General features: G+C 37.7%; 1 protein-coding gene across 1 annotated transcript in view; it reads left to right on the forward strand.

Moving 5' to 3' along the window:
• The first annotated feature begins 7216 nt into the window (after positions 1–7216).
• MYBPC1 (myosin binding protein C1) overlaps positions 7217–21335 on the forward strand; it is a 54670-nt gene continuing 40551 nt past the window's right edge. Inside the window, exons 1-5 of the mRNA XM_074870269.1 lie at positions 7217–7239; positions 8015–8091; positions 18369–18473; positions 19884–20032; positions 20364–20481. Of these exons, the coding sequence (XP_074726370.1) occupies positions 7217–7239; positions 8015–8091; positions 18369–18473; positions 19884–20032; positions 20364–20481 (472 nt within the window). The remainder of the gene's footprint in view (positions 7240–8014; positions 8092–18368; positions 18474–19883; positions 20033–20363; positions 20482–21335) is intronic.

Consider the following 21335-nt stretch of genomic DNA (forward strand, 5'->3'; position numbering starts at 1 on the left):
AACATTTTGAGCCATTTCTTTTCTTCAGAGCACTTTTCTTGCAGGGAGTGTAAGTGACACTGAAAGGAAGAAGCTTTACTGCTTTTCTCTGCTGATGATCTGGACATGAGGTCTGTCAAACAACTGTTCCACATCCCTGGTCCTTCCCTGCCCACCTATTTCAGTGGAGCATCTACCCCAGGAGAAAGCAGCCATGTGCCACAATGGCAGTTCTCATGTCTTACAGGGGCCACATGCAAGGGACAATCCTTACACATGACAACTGCGCAAGGGCTGGGGTGAGCCGTGCTCTCCCCACAAACTAGCATTTTGTCTATTTTTGTCTGACTAGCAGAGTCAGCACTTTAGGAATGCCTACGTAATAGTTATATTTGTCTGATCCCTTGAGGCTATGTCCGCAAGATTAATCCACCTACTTAAATTTGACACAGGTTGACAGGTCTTTGCCACAAAAAGCATTTAGTGACCATCCTCGTGCTCTTTGACATATGACAGTCAGTTTAATATGCTGCTGTTACACAGACAGATATCGTACCTGTATCCATGATGATGCAGCTATAGTCCTCATTTCCCTTTCAGGTAAATGGAAGGAAGCCCTCTGGTCAGACTGGGCGAGATCCTGAATCCCTTGGCTGTTCAGACCAGAGTCTTTGATGGGAGGGAGAAATTAGTGGAGGAGACTTTCCTCCCTCTTTGTGAATGTTCCAGCCCGGTGATGGTGAAATGCTATCTTTAGACTTTGTGCAAGCCCTGATTTAATGCTCAAGGTCATTTCCTTCACCTAAGTGAAAAAAAACCCAATCCACTACTCATTTTCCAATATCATTGAGGGTTCCTAAGCCTACCCAAAACAAACCTGGTGGTGAGTACAGAGTTGCAAGATGAGAAGGGTTATCCAGCCAGACCTCTTTCCCACTATACTTGCTGATAACCTGTAGCTCTTAAATGGTCTGAACTGCAAGTCTCCAGAATACTTTCCTACCAGCACAGTAGTAGAGTGGACCTGGACACTGTTTTAGAACAGGCAGCATGCCTTGTTATGTTTACACTCCAATGTGAAAAGTAATATATATGATGTCAGGGAGTTTCTATGCTTGTTGCTGTCACAGAAGCCAGTGGAAGTGGGAATTTAGAACCCTTGAAAACTGGCCACCACACATAAGCACCCTGCCAGTTCCCTGCCAAAGCTTCTTGTGGTTATTGCAGGTCGGATGTCAGTGCACCCAGACCTAAAATGGAATTGAAATTTTAAATAATGATAGTCCCAATTTAACATGGTTCTTAAGCATTTCCATAACTTTAGCACATGGGTAATCTCATGGAACTTTTTAAAGCTTAGTAATCTATATGCATAGCAAGAGATTTTAAGTCTTAATTTATCTGAAAAATTGAACATAGTAAATGTGGAACAGTGATGGAAAATTGTTGATAATAGGTCAAGTTGCATTTCCTGCTGATTTTCAAGAGTGTATGTGTGCGTGTATAATTATAAATCACAAATAAAAATGTCTTGGCTCTAAGTGCTCATATCTTATGTCAAACTGGATCCTGAATGCATCTCATGACATGACTGAGGCATGAAAGCATTTCTGGAGATGTTATCCAAGTGGCAGTTGTGCTTTCACTTTATTTGCTAACTACACTTCTTAATATACTATTATTTCTGAGTAGCCGTGTAGAAAGGAAGGACTGCTAAGTTAACTCCTTTTCTTGCTGTAGAATGATATATAGCCAGCTGCTTTACAAGTTTCACAACCAATGAATAACCCAAGGTCTGTGTTTAGCATGACACAACTTGGCTTCTTAAATAAAGAACTGCAAAGAAGAGACCAATACCTTTTGTCTTAGAAACTGTGAGGCAGAAGTTAAGTTTAGTTGCTTAGTAGAAGGCCCGGTTGATGTTATGGTTATCAATCCAGCGGTAATTGGACCTTCAGCAACCTCTTTCCCCTATAGCTGAAGAGGCATCGTTACAACCCAGTGAAGAACACTTCTCCCAAGGGGTTGAGGAGGGCATGCCCGAGGCAACATGTTCTCCACCTCCTGCCCGCCTGACAATGCCTTGAGAGAGCACCATATTAGGCAATGGGGCTGTCGGGAATGGCATCTGGGAACTCCAGTGAGCATGTCTCCTAGGGAAGGAGCACAACCGTAAGCTGCTGGTTGAGGGCACAGAGCCCTTTCCTGGCTGACAAGCCTGTTGCAGAGGTCAGCCAGAGAGGGCTATCATTCTTTGGGGAGGTGGAAACTACTCAGTGCTATTAATGGTTTTTTTCCTGGCTGTCCTCAGGAATGGAACTGTAAGCCAAGCATGACCATGAAAGGGGTCCCACATGGTCAAAAGATTATGTTGAAGTATCTCCCATGTCTCCGCCACCCCCAGTGCCTGGAACTCCCCCCCTTCCTTTTTTCCTCCCACACCATACTTCAGGTCTCTCCCCTGAGCTCAGTTCTTGCCTCATTTTTCCTAGCAATAGCCCAAACAGCCTTGAATTATGGTTTAGGAAAGAAATCACTGCCTTCAGTCATCATCCCATCACAGAATTTCAGAATAGCTGATGCTGGAAAGGACCTTTGGAGATTGTCTAGTCCAAACTCCCTGCTAGGAACAGGGTCAACTAGAGTAGGTTGCCTATGTCATTGCTTTGGTTTTGAGTATCTCCTTGTATGTCTGCATATATGAGATGAAGTTTAGACTATAATAACAGTATTTCAGGTCTGGTCTGTGCTGTAGAGTTTGGCTAACATCTGTGTCTACTGCCAGGTAAGACAGGACTTACGTGATTTCTGACCAACACTACTGTCTGATAACGCTATGAAATACCCTTCAAAATGAGAGAAAAACTCAAGGCAAGCCCCTCAAAAGGCTCATAACCCTTTTGAGCCTGGAAAGTGTTTAGTTTGGTGAGCTTTTGTTTATAAATTTGTGGCTCTTGCTGGTGAGCCAGGGAGAATTTTGTAATTCAATGTTCATAAGAATACTCCCTGTTTCTAGCTACTAAATTTCAAAAAGACAAGTATACAGTCAATAATTTTCTGCTATTACTTTTCCATGCAAGAAACATACTTCCATGCCACAGAGATGATATTTTATTCTCAGTGGAAGCTGTGAGAAATGTCATGGTAGTAAAGGGGATATGTTCCAAGATGTATTTTTTATGGTGCAATTTTCATATGAAAAATTTACATATTTTCTTAGGCCACAAAGCAAAATTTAGAATATTAGTAATTAGACCAGAAAAAATAAATTGCTATGAACCCAAGTAAAGCTATTTTGTTATTATCAGACCCTGTGTCTGTTGGCCTTTAATATACATTCTCCCTTTTATTCTGTATGATGGGTGCTGTGACCAGAACATACAACACTGAGCTCTTCCCTTTCATAAGGGATTCTCTTTGGACCCTCTACAAGGATTTGCTATAGCATCTGCATATGTAGCTGGAAGTTCCTAAACCATATCAAATTCACACACTCAGCTTAAGATTATATTTGTACTAAAGGTATTCCTCCCTTTTAAACATTAAATGGATTTGTTGAGAATGGGAAGTATGTTTTAGTTATATTTAGACCTGAGTGCAAAGGAATAGCCTTACCAGCATTTCTGTGACAGAAATTGAAACTTTGTTTCCTGAATATGACCTGAGGTGGGGTCCCAAAGGTTAATATCCATAACATGACAAAGGTTAGTAAGTGCCATCTACTGTTACAGTTAAGGATTTCAAGCTTTTAAATCTTTGCTTGTTGCAAGTAGTTGAAGTCATTGCACTATCTCCAATAAATATTACTATTTTCAATCAGTCTTGAGTCCTAAGGCTTTTACAGGTTGAAAATAAGCTTCCTTTAATGTTTTAAAAATAAAGTTTATCTAGTTAATTTGTTCTTATGTTTTTAGATTGGAAAACATGTAATCCCAAAAGGATAACATTTAAATAGAATAAAAAGCCTGTTTTCCATATCACATATATGAAAAGGAGGTGATTTAGTTTAAAATGAAAGAAAAACCAAACGTACTGCGGGTCCTATACAGAGCAGCTAAGCTGACTTTTTTTTAACTTTCTGCTTGCACTGAACACTGAACTCTAGATCTAATGGTGTGGTGAAAATGAGAGAAAGGTCTCTGGATTCTCTGTGCACGATCCTCATGTGTTAATGGATCCATTACACTTCATGATTGAAGTCATGTCAGATATTATTCCAGTTAATGGAAAGTTTGCTTAACCATAGGATATCATCTGACAGAAGCATACTGCTGTGGTAAGTTATGCATTTAAGCATATGTTCAAGACCAATTGACTTAAAGAAATCAAATCCAAACTTGAAATTCAACTTGGATTCCATGATACTCCAGAACCGTCCTAAACCGGAATTGACAAAAGGTCACAAAAAGTACTGAGGTCCACCTATGTAAATTAATATGAATACCTGCAGGTAGATGACCTGCATGTCAGGGAAAGATCTTATTGTCCTCTATCTATAACTACCTGAAGAGAGGTTGTAGCGAGGTGAATGTCAGTCTCTTCTCCCAAGTAACAAGCAATAAGACAAGAGGAAATGGCCTCAAGTTGCAGCAGAGGAGGTTTAGATTGGATATTAGGAAAATTTTTTTCACTGAAAAGGTTGTCAAGCATTGGAACAGACTGCCCAGGGAAGTGGTTGAGCCACCATCCCTGGAGGTATTTAAAAGATGGGTAGATGTGGCATTTGAGGAGATGGTTTAGTGGTGGACTTGGCAGAGTTAGGTCAATGGTTGGACTTGATGTTCTTAAAGGTCTTTTCCAACCTAAATTATTCTATGATTCGATGAGTATTCTATCTCTCTAGACTGAACAAGTTCAGTACCTTCTCTTCACAGAGCATAAGTTTTAGGCCTCTGACCATGTCACTCTGAAGATTCCCTGTGTTGCTTGTGTGAAAGCAAAGAAAATTTGAGAACTGCATTAAAATATTCAGCAAGCATATACCAGATGTGTGACAAATTCAACAACCATATACCAGATGTGTGACAAATATTTGCTTTTACTTGAAGCTCAATATCTGTCTTCTTTCCTCATTTTTCAGAGACTGAAACTGAAAATGCACCACCACCTCCAGGTTAGTGTAAAAAATGCTAATTTGCACTGTAACACTAACAACAGTTGCATGAGCCTAGATACTGCATAGCCGTAATACGATTTGTGTTCATTGTCCTTTTGAAAGTGAGAGGACAGTAAGAAAATTAAGAAAGACTGCCCAAATAAAATACTCTCACTTTGCTTTGCCTGAATTTTGATTTTTCAGACTCAGTTTCTGTTTGTGAGAGACTTGTTTGCATAACGATACAAATGTCCTTCAGTATACAGGAAAATGATGACTGCTTAAATTCTGTGGCTAATTTGATGCTGAACAGCATCTAGTTACCAAAATGTTCCCTTTCATTTCTCCTCGAAGGTACACCATAACTAAAGCTGACAATCAAACATTGGATTCATTTCACCTAATTTTAGCCATCTGAAGATTAGGTATCTTGTCCAAGTTGTTCAACAGTGTTCCACCTATGACCAGTGGAGCAGATCCTGGGTCGTACATGCTCATCCAATGGACATTTCCTGGATAACCTATCTAAAATATCACTGGATGTCTATGTATAGGCAATTCCCCCGAGGAGTCTGGTTGTCTAGATTGAAGTGGGTGAATGACTTCCAGGAAGCCAAAGTTAGTTGGGGTGAAACCCGTTCATGAAGACTAGGGCTTCAGGTAAAGCTGAAGTTCTGCACAAAGCTGCTCCATTTTCTTTAGTGGGAGCTGGAAAGGCAGGCAAGCCTTTGAATTCTGGGTTTGACTTGCATTGAGTAACTGGAGTTACACTCTCAGATGCTGGTTAAGACACATTATGCATGTCTAATTTAACCATTTGGTAAGTTTTATTCTCTGTGTAGCTACCTAAACAGCAATACCAAACAGAATAAATACTCTCCAGGTGTCAAACCTGAATTTACTTACAGTTTTGCAAACTGTCATTTTACGAGGCTGATTCAAGACATTTTTGTTTAAATGATACAATCTTTCATTAAAAAATTAAAAAGTCGGGAGTAGTAGCATTTGCCACAAGAAGTTTAATGCTTACATAACCTATATATTATTTTTATGTTAGGATGAACTCTTTTATATTGCATATATTTGTAAGGAAAGTTAATTGATATTTTATTCATGTTGGTTGTGTTTTACTCAACTGTAAAATGTGTACAGTTGATATTGAAGTAATTCATTTCAAAATAGTCACACTGAGGTTCTTATCTGATGTACTTTGTAGTTGAATTCATGTTCTTCATCAATCTTAACCTTTAAGTAGAACTGAAATGAGAAACTGCTTTTTGTAAACAGAAAGGAATAGCATCTTTGAAGCATTACATTAAAAAATCTATTAACATTTTCAAATAAATAACAACTTCTTTGTTTCTACTTAAATACACAGAATTAAATATGAAATCACTCCTATAACCCCCTTCCTTTTCCCCATATATGTACTTCTGTAAAACAATTAGGGTGTCATGTATGGTTAGGTACAGTATGGTTAGGCACAGACCAAACTGGGGTACTTCTAAGCTGGAAGTGTCAGTTACTTCTCCTAGCCTCCTTCTGCCTGACTCAAGATGCTGTCATCTTGGATTACCAAGTGCTACCACACAAAGAGGGAAGTTGGTTGTTCAAGAATTCAAATGCTATAGCATATACATAGTTTATTGGACATAATCTGCATCTTGAACTCTACCAGGAAAATTTTGGGAAGTCATTGTAAGAGCTCCTTCTAGATCTCAATTGGTACACTTAGCCCTGATGAGGTTTTCAAGTGAGATTTAGACATGTTACCACCTGCCAAGAATGGCGAATTCTCCTAATCCCAGTTCCTAGGGGGAAAGGAAAGTGTTACTGTAACAAAATCCCCATTAAAAAGGAACAGGTTTGACCATCTGGCCAAGATGAACAACCTGACAACTGGAGCTTAGAAATTTAGGGAATCCAAACAGAAGCATATGACAGTCTATCACGCTTCCAGAATATGGACTTGTCTTCCAAATTTCAAGTTTTATTTTCATAGTTACCATGGCTATGCACATGTGAACAAGAAATCAGGATAATCATAATATCAGCAGCCTCTTGTAGATGTTTCCTCCATGCCATAAAAGTTATCTTACCTCCACCTTGACAATGTTAAACCATTGACCTTCATCCAAACACATGGTATATCAGGCAGTTGACAGGTAAGTTTGCCATAGAAAGTCACTGTTCACAGGCAATAGAATATTGAGTGTTGAGACCTTGAAGACAGCACAATTCATATGATTTGACAAGTCTCTAAATGGCCTTGTATGCAAATTGAATGAGATAGGAAACCAAAGAGAATAGGAATCCTGTCAAATCTTGAAAGAGAGAAAGCACAGATGTTTTTATTTTGTTGAAAATACAGTCCAAGCTTTTTCATACATATGAGGTCAAAGATAATTTACATTCACCTGCTTGAAGTAGAGGACAAGCTGGCAACTCTTCTGATCAAGAAAACTAAAACCAAATAGCTTAGGAAGGATGATGATAAAGAATTAAGAACACCCTCAATACACTCTCTCTGTGGTGTACTTTGTCTTAAGGATAAACCAATTAGGGTGATGGAGCTCTGGGTACCATTAATATTTGGCAGTATCTGATGTCTGATCCAATTCCATTCAAATTAACAATATGTAACTCATTTCAATGGCTTTTGAAGCCTAAGAGCTTCAAGAGACTAACAATTGCTACTTCTGAAAAAAAAACCTGGTATTTTTCTTCCACAGAGTACAGGAACTTCAATCTTATACAACATTCAAAACATAGAAAATGCATTGATACACACAGAGTTGTAAAATGCTTTGTGGGATTACAACTGTATATTACATACACATGTATATCAGTAATTCTTCAATTTTGTTTTTTCAATACTAGCAGAACCTAAAATATTGCTGTATTTTTTAATGCTGTGTAAGTTTTTCTTTTTACTTTAAGATCCTCTCAAAAATATACTTGTACTTCCTACACAGAACAAAAAACACCACAGGAGGGTGGAACTGGAAAGGGTAAAGGTGAGTCTGAAATCATATTTTTAAAATGGGCAGTAAAGAGAACATTCCTAAATGCTGTTCTGATGCTGGATTGCTTGAACTTTAATTCAGAATTTTGGTGCCAAATTTCAAAAGTGTGATGTGAAGCTTCCTGGATCCTTTTTCTGCATGACTTATCCAGCACAAGGAAAATATGATACTTATGAGTATCTTCAAAAATTCTGCAAACACAGCTGACACTTTAGCAACAATATTTATACAGAACGTTTAATTAATGGATCAAATTTCAAGTGATTTGCATGAGCAGAAAGCCATGTTTATGTGAGCCTGGATGTTGACACTGAGCAAGCTTGCTAAAACTCAGTTACTATGCACATTGGTAACTTTTAGATAAAGCGGACAATCTCCTACTGTCATCTAAGCTGTTTCTATTCTACCACAGAAACTTGATATTGCATATTTTACCTTTCGGCAAAGTCCAATACATTTTTTCATCTGAAAAAGAAATCATACACTCATCTTTCTGTCCTCACTGGGAGTCCAGCATTGAGCTCATTACAAGTTCTAAAAAATCTCTTTGAGGATTGTCTGCTGTGAACAAACACATGACTATTCCACTAGCAATGCATGTAAAAATCAGCTCCATTTTTAATTTATATTTTTGTGCTGCTGAGATTAGACTCCAGCTCTGTTGGCAATCTCCCAGTTAAGAAGATATATTTTGAGGGAACTGGGCCAAATTCCGCTCCTTTTTGTACTCCCTGCCAAAGTAGAATTCGAACAGCTCATCAGTTTATTTTGAAAGCAATAATCTTTTTTTTTTCTTCATTCTGATAAAAGGCTAAACCGGACCAAAATATACTTACAACTGATGCAATGCTTGCTTTTCATTTGGCACGGTTACGCTTTTTCATGGCAAATCAAGAAATGGCTTGCTTGAAAATATATTCTGGCTTTTGGTCTCTTCCAGACAAAATCTTGCCTTCTAGACAGACTGGATGCATATTTGATACTTGCAGATTTATTTGGCAAAGGTGTGCATGGCTATTTTTCTCAGCAAAGTCAAAATATAAACACTGAGAGTGTGTGATTCAAGTAGCCTTTTGAAAATAAAAATGCTGAACCAGGATTCAGTGCATGTTATTTTGCCAGCTATCTTTGCATTGAGCAATTATTTTGACACACAACATTTCGTGTAAGTAACCAAATCTGTCATCTTGGTAATGGAAACACAGTTCAAGAATAATTTGCATGCCTAATGACAGGAAAAAAAGATTAAGGCCTTGCCTCAAGCTATTCCAGCAGTTAGTTCTGCTTGCTTTAACTTTGATATGAGAGAAGTGTTTGCTCCCAATCTGAACATGAATGATATTTTCCCCACTGCTTACATATCTACATTTTACTGAATAAAAAAGAAAACATGGTAGGTATCTTATCAAATACTTTTATTATCTTTTTATACATTATTATGTTTCTGTTTTGAATTTAGTGAAGAACACAGTTATTTTCTAAGGGGAAAAATGCTTTCTTGGTGTTTACACTGTCTAGGAGGATTTTACTACCAAAAAAATATTTGAGATCCTAATATGGGAAGTGTTTCCTGTTTCAGTCCATGGTGGCAGCAGCCACCTCAGGAAGAATTCTAGTGAAAGTCTGAATACCAGTATGTAGGAAGAATGACCTTCTGCCATGCTCGGGTGAAACTGTCACCTCTGCAAAGCAATGTAGATGTCATCGCCAGACACTCAGTAGCATTTTTTTTTAATTAGGTAGAATGCCTATCAGCTCCTGTTTTGTTACAGAGTATCACCAAGTAAGGGAAAGTATATTTTCTTAGAGTGATTCTGCCAGAGGAAAATCTTTATAATGGTGAGCATAACTCACAAAACAGGAAAAGGTTCCATTTTTCCAATGTGTCCAAAGTCATTTAGATTAGAAATTGAGCAGTTCAACAAGAAAATGACTACAGAACCAGCTAGAGGTTAGCTTTTGTATAAGTTATTTATAAAACTCTTTCTGTAGCTTGAGAAGTAACATATTTGGGTACTTCCCTCAATGGGAATTGGGTACTTCCCTGAATGGGAATGAGATGGGAAAGATTTCATATCTAATTTCACAGCAATTCTGCAATACCCATGTGTTAGCAGTTGTGACCTATTTGCTGATAACTTATAGGAAGCAGCACACCATAGTAACCTGGGAAAATCCCTCTCTGCAGCACAGTCAGGCTGTGCTGGAGCCTGGCATCTAGGAAGGAAAGCGTGATAGTCCACGAAAACCATGTAGTCCATAATTTTCACCTCATTTCTAAGACAAAGTTAACAGCAGAATTTAGGAAGACAGAGTATACCTATCTGTGTGTCTGTTTTACTGTTCTATTTCTTTTTAGTAGTTATTGTCTGTGTGAAATTACATATTTATGTTCCTTTATGTTCACTGTAAAGTTAAGTAATGGCAGACAGTGTGATAAAGTCTGCTATTTTGTGGTTATTTTGCTGTAAATCAGTAGCTCTTGCATAGAAAAATCTTTTATAGGATTTCTAGTTTCAAAAACATCTGAAATAATGTTGTAAAAATTTAGGATATATATGATCATCCATTTTATTTGCAGAGAAAAAAGTGATTCAGCAGAAATCCCACCAAATTTACTATGTTATCCCATACTCATTCAATTTAAATTCTTCTGCCTTTGCTTTTAATTTTAGCATTATCTTACAGATTGGATATTGTTATAATTGTGTTCCCACTTGCTGGAATAATAGCTGAATTTTAATATAAATTTGCTCATTCCTTTTTTAGGTCACACCTAGCCATTCAGAGAGCTACTAAAATTTCTGCATGTTTTACTGATACCTTTTTCTCTAGGTTCCATCCAACCATCTACTAAAATGTTCACATTTCATCCTTGTATTTTTCCAGGTTTCACTTATCCATTCACCTCTCTACTAAAACTTCACTTTCTGTATGTATGTACTTCATTTACCATTTCCAAAGTGCCAAGTCCCCTCTATGGGACTGCTTGAATACTCTTTGAAAATCAGATGGGCAATTGAAGGCAACTAAATTTTAAATTCTTAGTCTCAGAAGGGTTAAACTATGCTCAGCAATTTCAGCATAAACCAAGATGATTCAGCCAATTGCTTGAGTTACTCTGTGTTTGTTTATGTACCATGAAGACAATGGTTCACTCTTTGTGGTGTTTATCTACCTCCTGCCTTAGCCCTGAACACTTGTTCCAGGGTGCAGTAGCACAGTCATCTGCAGCTGCAAAACAGTGTCTCTTCCCTGTTCACTGCTCTGCCTGTATCACCTGCCATATCTCTCATGCCAGCTCCCATGGTCATCAGTGAGTGAGAGCAGGGAACAACAAAGAGAGATTAATCAGTTTACCAGCTCTGTTAGCTGATTAAATCAGGTTAGAGATGCTGCTCCAGTGGAGTCAATTCCAAAATTCCCCTGTTCAGTTCTGTAGCACCAGGCTTTTGACATTGACGCATGTCTTTCAAGTCTTCTTTTAAACAGTAAAAAAATAGAAAAATAAAAGAATAGATTGATATGATTTTTCCACTTCTTCAAAACATTGAGTTTATCAACAATGTGACATGGCAAAGAATAGCAGCTCCCACTTTTGTGTGGTAGATTTCAAATCAAGGGAAAGCAGAAGGTCTAAAACTCTTTAAATCAGCAGTTCATATATAAATCAGTAGTTATTACTTGTATTTTGACAGATTTTTCTACACTCTTGCTGTCTCAGCTGTCAGAAATTTTAATATTGAGATTACACTAGCTGTGAGTATAAAAAAATTTTACATTAGCTTCTGAGATATGGAGTGTTCTTTCCCCCCACAAGACTCTACTCCTGATGGAGCGCCAAGAGGCCTGCTCCTCAGTTAATGTGATCATTTAGATACAAGGAAATAAACATAAATACCCTATTTGTTAATGAAAATGTGCCATAGATGAATAGAAGCCAAAGAACAAAAATCTCTATAGAGTAATACATCTTATCGACCAGCTGCCTTCTTCATACCCAGCTCTTGTTCATGCAAAAGATTGCTAAATACATTCCATTAAAGGTTTACTTGCAGAAGGTAATGATAGTGAACTAATGATCATAGTTCTACCACCCAGTCTGGTATTTTTTTGATTTTTGTTATCTTTAAATAGAATTTACTGCTAATATAAACAATCATTCATCACAGAAAGCAGCTGTTGAACCATTTTTCATCTTTATTCAATAGTCAGTTCATTTCGTCCTAGAAGCCTAAATATAAGGAATGATGGATTGATAATTACCCATTTGTCAGAACAATTCCACTGGCATGTATTGTTTTCATGCTCTTTCAATTTACAGCACATTCAATTGTGCTTTCATTTTGATACTTCTGAAATGTTTGCTTGTTTTGATTTGTTTGTGTTTGATGTTAACATTTTGTTTGAAAAATGATAGATTACCCTGGAGAAGCTTCAGCAATCCGTCTGCAAAACTAATGACACCTTTTTGTTGGTTTAGTTTTTCAAATGTTTAAAGAAAATAGAAGTCAAATACAGTCGTCCTTTAATAATGTGATTATCATACATCATCATGTAGGGTGCATCACATCAGATGTTTTATGCTGATTGATCTTAATTATTTTTTTCTGACCAGAGAGCATATTCTGTACCTCTTCAAGCCATCATCAACCACAATGGTGACATTATTGACAAAAAGAGCTGAAAGTACACTTCATACTTCCATGAAATATGGAGAAAGATTTGCAGTGGTATTACTTAGGCTTGCATTCATGTAGTTGTTAGCACAATAAGTTAAAACATCTGACATGACTTCATCGTTACTATGCTTTCGCTGGAAATCAACATCTTCAACATCTGCTTATGCCATTGGATGATGCAGGTGGTGAGAACTCTTCCACTAAATGAATTTTATTTTTTGCTATGAATAAATCATTTTTGTAAGATAACACATTAATCCTTCATGTGTAGGCCTACCTTTTACAACTGACATCCTCCTCCCAAGGGATTTTTAAAAAGAAGTTTGATGAATCATTTAAAAAGGAATGAGTAAAATGTTATGGCTAATTATTTAAATTCTACTAACAGACTTTCAATTAGCCTTCAGTGGTTAAGAAAGCATAAAAAATTAATATGACCAGTATTTACAAAAATGCAACTATATTTTATATGTGCTTTTGTCATAGTTCTTCCATTTGTCCTTGAGAAAATATAGGCAAGTTATAACTTTAAGGTCAAAATCAAAGGATAACTTCAGAATTAAAATTTTTCTTATTCCACTGTCTTTTCTTCTGCTTTGAAATGTTCTCCACATGATTTTCTGATAAAGTATAAAAGACATGCTATCTTTACATTATATATGTATTAAATCCTAAATATATCTATTTTATTCTAGCCTTTCAAATGCTACATTGGTAATTTTAACTTTTTTTATCATTAAGCTTTTAAGACACTAAGATTTTTTGCATATTTTTATCAGAAACTGATATGTCTGAGGTTTCTAGTCAACATCTAAAATTCAGAGATGTAGGAGTCTTGTAAAGATAGTCTTTACCTTATTCTGTTTTTCTAATAATCATGACTACAGTATTTCAGGTTTAATGCCAGTTTCATGGTTTTTTAGGCTTTTGATTTATATAAATATTTACATCAATGTACTCTATGAGATTAAACATTTTAAAATACCTGGATAACAATTGCTTGTAGTGATTTAATACCTGATGATAGTCAGCTTTTAGTGTGATTAAAAGAAAAATGCAGTGTGATGATAATAGTTCTATCCTTATTTTAAAATATTCTCTTATAATATGGGAAAAAACCTAGTTGTTTATTCCTTGCATTTTAAATTAATATTTTAATACAGAAATTACAAAGTATAAATACAGGGGACTTTTTAGCTGTTGCCTATATTGATTCAATGATGCTGAATGCGTATATGGTGCACATTTTAATTGCAGACATGGACATCAGAGAAATGGCATCTTTCTCAGGTTAGATATGTGATTGACCTTGATTTCATTGTGGCTTTTTTGTATTTACTGTGGATTACATCTCTAACAAACAGAACCACTCAGCAGCTTTCATATAAACTCATGATTTAATAATAGATCACAGTCCACATCTCATTTTTCTTTTACTTGCTTGAAAGATTAAGGTTTACCATTTCAGCTACTGAATTACACAAAGCTTTCTTCATCAGCTTGAAGCTTCCATTGTGAATGCTCCTGACTATTACAATTTCTTTCCCTTTCTTTTGCAGGTTTTACACTTTCACATAGTTGTTTTAAAGCAGATGATCGTCTGTGCTTTCAGTTTCTATATGTACTTTTTTATTTGTATTTCTTTTCACAGATGAAGATGACACTTCAGTTAGTACTCCACCAGCAGGTTAGGACTGTGATAGTGCTTTGTGTGTGTATGTATGTATGTATTTTTCTCTTGACTATTAATGAAGAAAGACTCCAAACCATTGAACTGAGCTCAAAACATGCTAATTAGAGAAAAAAGCTTTTTGAAGTCCCCTACATTAAATTAATCTCTGCTCAGAAGTACAAGACCTTCATACCAGATACATTGCTTTCCAATGTCTTGAGGTCTTTGGCAGAACTTCTGCCTTTGGAAAGCAAAATATCAGTTAGCAGCTCTGAAAGGAACTCTCCTTATCTTTTCCTTTCAGCAAAAATTGAGTGCATTTTTAAGGTTAGTCCTGAGAGCAAATTCCAGAATTACAAATAAAACAGATGCCTTATGACTTCAAAACAGGTTTATCCACATAACTATAACCTCACCTTATGCCATATGACCTACAAAGTAGTTTGAATGTACTGCTCCACGTCATTGCTGCCAAAGCTGGCAGATAAAATGCCCTTGGTTGTTGGCAGTAAGAGAAATGCAACAGCACAGGGGTCCGTCATGATAGATGTGATATGGGCAAAATTTCTCCATTGCTTGCTTAATATGTTTTTTTAAAATAAACTGTGAATGAAACAGAGATTTTGAACACTAGAAAATGCTTTGCAGTGCGTCAAATGAAAAACATGTTCTTAATTATCCTCACTGCCCTAAATGATCACATTTTTCTGATTTCTCCCGAAATAATTTGCATTATTAACTTTGGGCTGAATGCTATCTGCAAAGTCAGCAGCAGTACATTGATTTACAGTACTAGAGGACCCTATTGGTAAAAGATAAATATATAAATAACATTGTAAATCACAGAACCCTAAAAATTAATTTTAACTATTTATCATTATTTTGCACAGCCTAGATGAATAACTAGACTACTGAAATAACTCAAAGTACAGTTCCCTCAGATAAATATTGAACAACATAAATTCATCTGTTATCTGGAACTACACAAATCATGAAGAAAACATCGGCTTCACAGAACCTTTCTAAATACGAACTACTAAAAAGAAAGCCTTGAATGGGAATTAAACTAAACTAATTTAGATTTTCTAGAGAAAAGAGGAAAGATTTCTGATTTTTTTTCTCAGCCATTCACTTCCTTTTTCTGGTATTCTGATAGTTCCTCATAGGTATGGTCCTAAATATCTAGTCTAATCTTCTTGCATGAAGAATCAATGTTCTTAAAATCCCAATGATCTGAGGTCAGTTAAACTGTGATCTCTGAGCTGGTGTCATCTAAATTGCTCTTCCCTTTCAGATGGGATATCTAAGCCATCGGAAAGAAAAGATTCAGGTGAGACCTCCTGAAAGACATGATGGAACACTCCAAAATTTACATAATACAATTATTATTACTTTATTTCTTAGATAATATTTAATTTTTATTTCATTGTTCATACAATATCAAGCTGTAGCTGTTGAAATGCTTCTAAGTACCACAGCAAAGAGGTTTCTAGCAGGTAAACCAGGAATGAGAGAAGGCTCTGCTGCACAAGACAGGACATGCATCGGTATTTTACACATACATACATACCTATCTATCTATATCTATTTCTATATAGATAGATATGCAGCTATTCCCTTCCTCCTCAGCCCACAGGGTGACAGTGGCTTACCTGAATCCCACACACAGGCCCCAGGAGATTGTAGGAGAATGGCTTCTTCTCACAGCTCAAAGGACAGTGGGGAAAACTTAGCAAAGTCATAACCTCTTTCTTCCTACCCTGGCAGGTAACGCATACCACACCCACTTTTGTGGTTTCAGGATTTGCAGCCTCTGGAACAAAATGAGCAGCAGGTACTTCAACCATGGTTATTGACCTGGCATAGCCGCCTATGCCAGCCCCCTGAGCCAACGTCAACCCACATTCTGTTCTGTTTGTTTCATAAATAGGAAAATGTTAATATCTAAAGGTGATGATAATATTTAGGTGTTATTTTATGTGGTACCAAATTAATGACTCTATGTAAGCTTCTCCATTTATTAATATCCTTTTTCCATTTCACCCTGTGGCATATTAGGTTTGTTACTGCACATGACCAGGTTCTGTACCGAGCATTGTCACATCATTCTGTTCACACCAGTAACTATCACCTGTTCTTATGTTGTTTCCACATACTTGCATGTTATACTGCCATAATCTAAACATCTAGATTACATAGAGAGTATATATAGATGAGTATCTATATATATTTGTGTTCGTGTGTGTCTGTGTATATGTTTTCATATATGTGTTCATACATGTGTGGATATACATTAATGTCTTTACCTGTATGAAATATTGTACAAGCAGACACACACAGAGGAGTTAGGCACATCATACATAATTCACTGAAAGACTGAAAAGCAAAGATTTTATAGCAAAACTACATAGTATTTCTATGTTTTTTTAAAATTCGTAATAGATTTTAGGATAATAAAAACAGTTTGGTTGCATTTTCCTATGGTTGTCATGAGTCATATTGCATTTGTGAGCAATAGAAGTTTTCATGAGTTAAAAAGTTTCCTGCAGCAGTAATCTCTACACAGTAGAAAGACAATTCTGAGTTCTGGCATATTAGTTTCTACAGAAAATACTGAGCAGGGAAAGGAACTTTTAATTTCAAAATTTGACTAAGTGAGAAGTGTTGTGTGACTGGTTCCTCATTTACGCTAGTTATGAAACCAAAACCAAAAGAGCATTGGACAAACTATAAAAAGCTGCTTTCACTTCTGAAACAACTAGAAGTTTAAGGGGAACAAGGGAGATGCAGCTCTGATTTGAAAGAGGCAGATGGCTTTGTTAATTAGAGCTGTACATTTTCACATTTGCTCTGCTCTTCAGGACTACCATGGCAGCATTGACTTTACTCAGTTTCCCCTACGCACTGATGATAACTACTCAAAAAAAGGAGATGGCATTTGGACTCTGCAAGTTCTCACATGAAATATGAGATGCATGCTTTGCCTTTGCAGAAAGGGAGCTGGTGACGGACAGACGTTTACTGCCTTGCTCTCCCTGCCTTTTCTGTTAGGAATCAGCTTTGACCATGGTTTTGCATATATTTACCTGAGATGTAACTGCATAGCACAAAGCCAGGGCTGTTCAGATGAGCAGAAAGATCAGAAATGCACAGCTGTGCTGGTACAGTTCTCTACCCTGGGGAGACACTTGCTGCTTCTGCTCACTTGCTGCTTCTCTCAGTATCGTTGTTCCTTTTCAGTTCCAAAATCCCAGTTTCTGGAAGAGAAGGTGCTGTGTCTGAACATATGACATAATCATTTACATCTAACAAACTGTTTTTCTGTAAAATATCAGCCAGTGCACATGGCAGGACATGATATTGACTGATCCCCAAACTCTCTGCTTCTATCATGGTAGAAGAGTACGAAGTTCAAAAGTAAGTTTCATCCCTGCCCTATTTTGTGGACAAAGAGGAAAAACTAGCTTGTACTGAGTCTGGGCTTGAGAGAGACCCACCGAAACTATATATCATATGTGTTTTGTTTGTGCTTATAGCTGTTTGTGTTTTCAGAACCTCCATCTCTTCTGAAAAACAAAGAGCTGCCCTTTGTGCATTGCCTCCATAAAGCACTCATGGTTGAATGCTGGTGCCATTCGAGTTGCACAGTACCCATCCTGGCTGATCAGGTTCCCCTCTCTTCCTCCCTGATAGATTCATTTTCTGTCACCACAGAGGTAGCACTCTTGCAGGAACTGTACACAGTGTGACAGCCAAGCAATGGATGTCAGTATGAACAAAAACTTACATATCTTTCAGGACATCTGAAGAGAGGTAATAGGGTTAGAGAGTTTAGTAAGTTCAGGTAAGTGTATTTTAGAGGGAATAAAAACACACTCAGATGATTGACATTTCCCTCTCTCTCTGCATCTCAGTATGGTCTATTGGAGAAGGAACTCCAGAAGAGACAGAAAAACGCGATGACTCCCAAAGATCCACTTTATTCGTTGAAAAACCTCAGAGCGGTTCAGTGAGCGTTGGTAAGTGCTTAGAAACAAAACCAAAAGAGGCACAGAGGCTGAGGCAAAGCCAGAAAAGGTATGTGCAGTTCCTGTGACACTCAGCTTCTGCCCTCAGCTGCGAGTATTTCCACTGATTTTAGTTGGAGCTGAGCTCCACTATTCAAAGGCAGAAAGGACTGTACAAAGAGAAGCAAAACCCAATTGTTCAATTTAAGACAAGCTTAAAATCTAATAGTTTACTGAGCAGAATGGGTAAGAGGTATAGTTTCTGCAGAAGATGGTTACTGTGATGCTGCTGGCTGTACTGTTACTGATATGTTAGGAAGATCTACCCAAAGTCCTGCAGCGTAGCTTAGAAATTGATGGCTGTACCCTACAGCTGTGTGTAAATTAGCAAGTAGACTAATAGGAGCAGCTCTGTAGGGAAGTTGGTAGGGTCACCCCCACTGTAACCATTCTGTGGTTAGCTCTGGCTTAGTCCAGTGGTCTAAATACCTATTAGCAGCTGGAGCACAGGTAGTAAACTCTCAGAGCACATCTTTGGTTTTAATTTCACCTGAGAGGTATCCAGTTCAAGCACTGTGAGGACTTCCTGTGCTGTGAACCAGAGCACAATAAATGGGGACAGTCAGGAGGTTCACTTCCAAACAGCGCTCCTAAGCCATACTATCATGGTAAGGTAGCTACACCCTAAGCAGTGTAGCAGCAATGGTGAGAAGTTCAGTACAGGCTACTTAATATGTCTGTTGTGTACTTTGATACACTAAGATGTGGTCAGATTTTTCTTTTTCTGCATGCCTATTATTTTTCTTGGTTTCTGAGTAGAAAAAGACCATTTGGGGAGGATTTATTAGGAAAATAAATATAAGGACTTACATGTATTCCCCACTGGAGCCCATGAATGTTAGGATGGAAACTCAGAAGGGGTTGGGCAGTGGTGTTTCGAGAATCGAGCTAACTTTTACTATTCCCAAATTATTATTTAGAGAAGACTCTTTCCCCCTCCTCAGCTTAAAAAATTAATAATAGAAATGCACCAAGAGCTCTGGGCTTTCTTGTCTAGACTGGACTTTATTCATGTTACAACTGCCTGGTAACCTAGGAACACCTGTGCTTGTTTTAAGCAAGGAAATTCAAATATTGGGAACAATTTGCACATGACAACATGGAGTTTTGCCTTAACTAATTTATCCTGCTGCTCAGTGTCTCAAGCTCCCCATTGACATGGGCAGAAGGCTTCCAGACCCAAAATAATTAATCTCTGTAACACTGCAGTAGTTTCATAGCCTGTGTGACTCCATCTCATTCTTACTGTTGTGGTAGAGCCAGCACATGGAGACTGGAAGGAGCAGTAGTAAAAGAAACTTGTACAGACTGACAAACCACATGTTCCTCAATGACTGCATTATTCTTTTCTCTTTTTAAAAGGTGGGAATATTACATTTATAGCCAAAGTAGAAGCCAAAGATCTTCTCCGAAAGCCAAATGTTAAGTGGTTTAAAGGAAAATGGATGGACCTGGCCAGTAAAGCGGGGAAGCACCTGCAGCTGAAAGAGTCCTTTGAGCGTCACACTAAGGTGTGTCTTTGCTTTTCCTTCTTACGGGGGCAAAGCTCCAAAGAGAACTTAAAGCACAGTTTAAGACAACAGGTAGAAATTCAAGAGCAGTGGACTCGAACACTGCCTTCCCCATGCAGATTTCACTGCTGATCTCTGACTCTGTGCAGAAGCAGACTTTTCTGCTCTCCCAGTGCAGGACAAGTAGTGGTGGGGAAATCAAAGTTCCTTCCAGAGCCCTTTATTAAAGTTATTCCTTACTCCTGGTTTAGGTCTAAAAGATTAATCTTTTAACTTCTGCTTTGTGCAAATGTATCCTCCACATTAATGAACAACTGTATTTGATTTTTAGATTCACACATTTGAGATGCATATCATTCAAGCTAAGGAAAACTATGCAGGGAACTATCGCTGTGAAGTATCTTATAAGGACAAGTTTGATAGTTGCTCTTTTGACCTTGAAGTCACTGGTAAGATGCCACTTGTGTCTGTAAAGCTTTATAAAGATTTCTTTTTTCTTAACCTGAAATGCCACCTAATTTTGTTCAGAATCTTTAAATGAAATAATGCTTAAAGTGAACATTTTTAGCAGAGAGCTCAGAGAATTTTCTTAAGTGGCTGTAATTTATTGTTTAAATGAACATTGGGGTAGATAGCATGTAACACATTCATCCAAAAATTAGAAAAGCTGGCAGATGAAACTAGTATTGAATTCAAACCAGGCTCTGGCACACAAGACAAAGAGCTAAGCTTAGGGCTATTCAGAGTGTGAGGCTTCATCTAACGGCACCTGAGCAGAGGGACTTGGAATGGTCATGGCTCGACAGTGCTTTGCACTCTGATCAGGCATGGTATGATCATACTCCAGAAAGCTATTTCTTTCACTCTTCATCAGAATAAAGAATAGCACAATGTGGAGAGCACTGGAGAGTCGTGCCTTTGTCTATTTTTGTGTTATAAAAGGCCTTACTCTGGCAAATGTTAACCGACAAGGTTTATCTTTTCCTTCAAGAGCGGTTCTGCCAGCACAACAGTGCACATATTCCCGCACAATCAGACTGAGAAAGATGGATTCTTCCGAAATGCCAGGGCCAGCAGCCAGTGGACAAAATAGTTGTTCACCCTCATAAAGTACACCTACTGAATGGCCTAGACTGGACTGTTTGTTCACCAGTCAGGGGAAGCCAGCCACGGTTAAGGGGACATTTGACGGCTGACTGACAGCTGAAGGGTCATAGGTGTGTATTCAGAGGTCGGTGGGGCGGGGGCTAGCCTGGCTGCACCCATTCACTGGTTGTGGATCAGAACCATTCAATCTGACTTC

This window comes from Strix uralensis, chromosome 5 (genome assembly GCF_047716275.1).
Source record: "Strix uralensis isolate ZFMK-TIS-50842 chromosome 5, bStrUra1, whole genome shotgun sequence".
Lineage (NCBI taxonomy): Eukaryota > Metazoa > Chordata > Aves > Strigiformes > Strigidae > Strix > Strix uralensis.